This window comes from Monoraphidium neglectum (genome assembly GCF_000611645.1).
Source record: "Monoraphidium neglectum strain SAG 48.87 unplaced genomic scaffold scaffold00030, whole genome shotgun sequence".
Classification (NCBI taxonomy): domain Eukaryota; kingdom Viridiplantae; phylum Chlorophyta; class Chlorophyceae; order Sphaeropleales; family Selenastraceae; genus Monoraphidium; species Monoraphidium neglectum.
In genome coordinates, this window is record NW_014013598.1 from 52,794 (window position 1) to 58,203 (window position 5,410).

Below are 5,410 nucleotides of genomic sequence, written 5' to 3' on the forward strand. Positions count from 1 at the left end.
CCCCAGGCGTCATTCTCTGGGAGATGTTCCAGGGCGGCCACCCCTTTGTCGGGCTCACACCGAGCCAGGTCTTGCACGCGGTCAGCACGGGCAAGATGCTCACCGTCCCCGAGAGCACGCCCGAGAAGGTGTGGCCGCTGCTGGCCGCGTGCTTGTCCCCCAAGCCAGAAAACAGGTGCGTCCCGGCAGGCAGGGGGCGAGGGGCGCGGGGAATGGTCTGACGGCAGCGGCGGACGCGCTAGCGGCAGCGCCGGTCCTGCCTGTTGCAAGGGCACCGGCTGCTCTCGTGGCCCCTGCTCTCACGTCGCAGCGGCGCCGCTGCCAACGGCTGTCACATCAGCATCACCTGAGTCATCATCATCACTGGCCGCCATCAGCACCACCAGCGTCATCAGCATCACCTGGTTTGGCGGGTTCATCCTGGCCTTGATGCAACCCCTTGGCCCTCCCAAGCCCCCCTCCCTCCCCCATGCACCTTCCGCGGGCGTTCCCACTGGATTTATTCGACCAGGCCAAAGTTTCACGAGGTGCTGCGGGCGCTGCAGGCTTTAGAGGAGCTGTTCCCCTGGTGGTGACGTTGGGAGGATGTCATGATGACGTCATGATGACGTCACAAGGTGGTGACGTTGGGCGGATGTCATGATGACGTCATGATGACGTCACAAGGGTCCAACGCGGCCCGGCTCCTGCCTTTCAGGAAGGCCGGCCGCAGCGTCTGGCGGGGCGACGCGGGGGCTGTGAATAGCCCTTCCCGCCGGCATGCGCGTCGAGCCGTCGTGTCCCTCCCGGTTTGCTGCAGCGCTAGTCCCTCCTCGTCCTCCCTATGTGCATTCTTTTATTGGAGTCCCTGGCTCCAGCCCGCTCATATGCCTGTATGTATTGTGCTCATCCACGGAGAATGACTTGAACACTGCGCGCTCCCCAATCCAAACGCGACATTTGAATGCGCTCCAGCCGGCGTTATGGATTGTGCGCCGCGCACGAGCGCCCGCACGCATCACAAGGGCAGCGCGTGCGCACGCGTGCAAATGCGCGTGCGTACGCGAAAGAGGGAGAGGGGCGGCCCCAGGGCGCCGGCGGCAGGCGGAGTGCCCTTGGGCCCGCAGAGCGGCGTCCTCGTCGCGTTGTCGCCGCACCCCGCGGTGCCCTGCACATATTGCACTGCTCTTATTCCTCCCTAGCCGTGCGCCGCCCGCGAGCCGCCCTGCGTGCCAGCAGGCCCGGCAGTTCAAGAGGCTCGGACCTTCCAGCCGTACGTGCGTCAGCGCCTATCGCATCAAAGCTGTTGGATCCCCCCACCCCCCCCCCCACCCACCGGAGCGAGCAGTGAGTCTGCACAGTTCAATCCTACAGAGCCTCCCGCGTCATGTTTCTCTCTGCCGAGCACCGTTCGGCCCGCGACGCCTTCCCCTGCCTGGCCGCCTTTTCATAGGCCGCATCTTCCTGATGCCGGGCGGGGCGTCGCGCCCTGGCCGGCAGCCTTCGTCCCCCTTGTCACCCCCATGCTGCGCAGCGGGGTCTTACAGGGAGCCCTCACGTGCGTGCTCGCCCCGGGTGCAGTCCGGGCCGTCCTGCGGGTGCCGTCAAAGCCAGGGCCTCAGTCAACCTGGCGGCCGCCTTTCACGCATGAGGCTTGCTCCATCAGGCTGTGATACTCCCACCCCGCCACACCACACCACTCTGCACCTTCCCCTCCCCTCCTCGCGCCCCTCACCACCACACACCCCTTGTGCAGTGCGGATGTTTGAACCACCCCACCCCACCCATCAGCCCATGAAAAATCACCTCCTGCTTTTTGCCCAGCCAGGTTGCCCTCGTTTCGGCCACTGAAGAGCCTAGAACATGTTGACTCCCGCATTGCTTTTGCTATCACACAGCCAAGAATTGTAAACATCATGTTTCAACTCATGGACAGGGCTGGATCGCCGCTGGGCTTTTGGCACGCGTTGGCTTTGGTGCTCATGAGTAGGTGTGACTGAGCGTGACCAGTTGTGACAATTCCCGTCACCAACCCAACTCGAATCACCAACCCAGCTCAAACAACCAGCCCACCTACCCAAGAAACAACAAAAGTCAACCAACGAAACACCAATGTAATCTACATCAGGACAGATCGTGACATCTGCATGAATCCCGCAGGTTGCTTTGGATCTTTCAGCCCACTCCTACCTAGTAATTGTGGGTGTTGATAACTGAGGTGGAGAGCTCAGGTGTCCGTGTCCCCAGGTTGCTGCGCCTTCTACAGTCCGGAAAGTTGTTCAGTACAGTAGTGGGAAGTTGGTTATTACCGGCATGCTGTCGGACCACAGGCATGCCAATATCTTACACGGCATCTGTATTGGAGGAGATGTGTGCAATCACATTCGGGCAATATGCCTGGGGCTGAGGAGCATCGACATCAAGGTGCGCATATCGTAGGTGGGCTCATCTAGCCCTTCAGAGGAACATGTGTGAGTTATGAGAACATAGGGCTTTTGACCTGACCCAGACAGCTCCAACTCCGGCCAGTCACGTCACTCTGTGCATGATACGGTGAAGAATAATCTAGGTAGTACTGCATCCGATGCGGAATGCTGTCGCCTATCATGGTGAGCCGCACTGAGTGTTCGCTCATTTGAACACAGGTGCAAATCTGGGTGTGCATGAGAGCTATGATCGTGGCCGTTGCAACTGTTGCTCCTGCAGAGAAGCTGCAGCACGACCATCCCTCTAGTCAAGTCTTTGCTTCGTTTGGTACATCATATCAACATTCTTCCGGGATATGATCTCGTTTCGGGGTGTTTTTTGATCTTGTTGAACATCGCGTTGGAGGGACATGTCGTGCCAGTATGACACAAAGTGCGCGTCGCTGATATTCATCTTGGGACTGTTGGGACTCAATATCGCGCATTCAGCGGCCGCTGCTCGCGGGCTGGCCGCTTCAGCAGGTCGGTCGGACATGCAGTTTTGCTGACAATGTCAGGGTGAACCATGTGTTTTGCGCAGAGCCATGCGGCGCATGCATCACGTCGCCAGTGGACACAGGTTCCATGCAGCTGCTGACATCCAGAAGCATGCAACCCTGGCCCAAAGATTGCCATCTCAACCCTCCCAAAGATTCAAACTGCTGCGCAAGGCTTCACTTCCAGACCTGGCCGGCTCCGCAAGCTGAACCCCTCGAACCCCTCCCACTCAAACACCCGCCCCACAGCACCCCTGCCAATCGGCGCCAAGTGCACGGCCCCCAAGACGCTGGCCACCCCCAGCCCATGCGCTCCGGACCTCTATTGCAGCATCTCAAAGGCCGTGTGCGAGCGCCGCATCCCCCTCGGCGGCGCTTGCGCCGCCTACCTACCCAACCGGAGCTGCGCGCGGGGCCTTTACTGCAAGCCGCTCCTGCCCAAGCAGGGCCCCACCCGCGTCCCCGGAAAGTGCGCCAAACAGATTCCAGACGTCTATTCGGCAGGCTACTCAGCCGCCGCCTGTGACGAGGCTGGGCCCCCAGACCAATGCGGCCCAGGACGCAGCGGCGGCGGCGGCAGCGGCGGCGGCGGCAGCAGCAGCGGTGCCTTCGTGTGCACGAAGCCGCCGTGGTGCTCCGACGCGCCGTGGATGGCGTTCTGCCAAGCGCCGGTGTCGGCGGCGGCGTGTGAAGGCGTCAAGGCACCGGGGGACCAGGGCTAGGCTCGAGCCTCCAGGCTTCCGTCTCTTACGCATGGGGCTCAGCTTGGAACATTGCTGCGTGCATCCCTGGCGTTGCGCACCTAGCAGCGATGGCGGCCTGCATTCACCGGGGCGCAAGGGGCCCGGCAACTTGATGCAGTCACTGCAGCTGTCGCGCGGGCCGGCGCCTCTGCGCCGCGAGGCCGGCGCCGCTCCTGTGATCCCAGCTGCGCGCTCGCACCAGAAGCCGCCCGCCCCAACTTTTGAGGGCTGGGCTGCCTTGCCGGCAACTCGCGCTGGCCGCGACCCTGTCTGCCGCTGCCTTCTTCGGGCTTGTGGGGCATATCAAGGCGCTTGTGCAGGCCGCCGGACGGCGCCGTTAGGGTTTGGGGCGGGCTTGCCGCGAAGCTGGCCAGGTCATGTGATCGCGTCGCAGCTCCTGGGCGTCACCGGCCATGTGCGCGCGACGTCATAGTGTCGACAGTGCCCCATATGCACGCTTGTCTTGACGCGACCGATCTTGTCGTTCTTGGTTGGCATGCGCTCGTGTGTTTATGGTGCCTCAACGGTCTGCGCCTGATCCCTGGCATCACAAACCAAGGGCTGGGCTGGCCTGTTGGCCCTTGATCAGAGGTCAGGTTGACCTCTGGGGTCAAAACTCCGGCCCCTCGAGCAAGCAGGGAATTTGGCACTATTGCCATCTTTTCTGCGCTCCTGAATTAGCGATGTTATTGCAGCAGAGAAAACAATAAGTGCGGCAGCGAAAGAATCTGTGCCATGTGCTGTGACACCCCAATTGGGCCCTCAACAGGTCGACCCCATGCTGCCCTTGCGTTGGCGATGTACAGCACTGCGACTGCATCAACAGGTCCACCATGAATTGAATCGACAGCTCAGCTGCTGTTCTCGGCCGCTGCCCTGCCGAGGCCGGCTGTATCGATGGGTGGCACAGGTAGTGCTCACGAGTTACGAGTTGACGCCCCATGCCCCATGTGCCAGCCGCCACACTCGAACGCACGCCAAGAGCAACGCGAAAACGAAATTGAGAGACTTCCGAAAACGTCTTCTGCTGCGCACAGCGTACCAGCTCCTCGCAGTGACCTACCCCGTGCGCCCTTGCCCGCGCGACCTCGCTCGCTGGCCTGGGCCAAGCTCAATTTTAGAGTCACACTCTGTTGCGACTAGGAAACCGGGCCTGCACAACCGCCCGCTGTTTCATTGGGCCGATCACATGCTCCGTGTGATGCAAGCACGGCGCCCCCAGGCCAGCCTGTCCACCCCCAGGAATTGATTGACGATTATTTTTAGTTTGATAGTCTAGCTTGCTTCGCTGATAGATCGCTAGTGGGCCTGGAAGGCAGGGTTTCTCCGGCGGGAAAGCGGGCCGTCCCCGCAACTTTCTCGTCAATACATGCAAGGGCAGGCGGCCTAGTCAAGGCTCGTGTGACGCCGCTCTCGAGCATCGCTCGCCGCCTGGGGCACAAGTGCAGCGACGTCTGCACCTGCGCGACCGCTGCTGTGCAGGTGGGGTGCCTGAGAGCGCAGGCCAGCCGTCTCGCGGCCTTGCGTTCAGCATGGGCACCATTTCAGTTGTGGCTTCCACGCACAGGGTGGATGCAATGGGAGAGAGCGGGCGTTTTTGTATGACTCTTCCGGCGATGGTTCATGTGCCCTGCTGCCTGCCCGCCCTCGCCTGCCGCAGCCCGGCGCAGGGCCCCCGCGGCCCTTCGCCCGTGCCTCCCCTGCCCCCAGCTCAGCGGCGGTCCCC

General features: G+C 61.9%; 1 protein-coding gene across 1 annotated transcript; it reads left to right on the forward strand.

Moving 5' to 3' along the window:
* Positions 1 to 23: 23 nt before the first annotated feature.
* MNEG_0387 (hypothetical protein) lies at positions 24 to 350 on the forward strand (the record flags this gene model as incomplete). The annotated part of the gene is made up of 2 exons (XM_014051137.1): positions 24 to 175; positions 311 to 350. 2 exons carry the CDS (start codon positions 24 to 26, stop codon positions 348 to 350), a joined length of 192 nt encoding a protein of 63 aa, XP_013906591.1.
* Between the last annotated feature and the right edge of the window lie 5,060 nt (positions 351 to 5,410).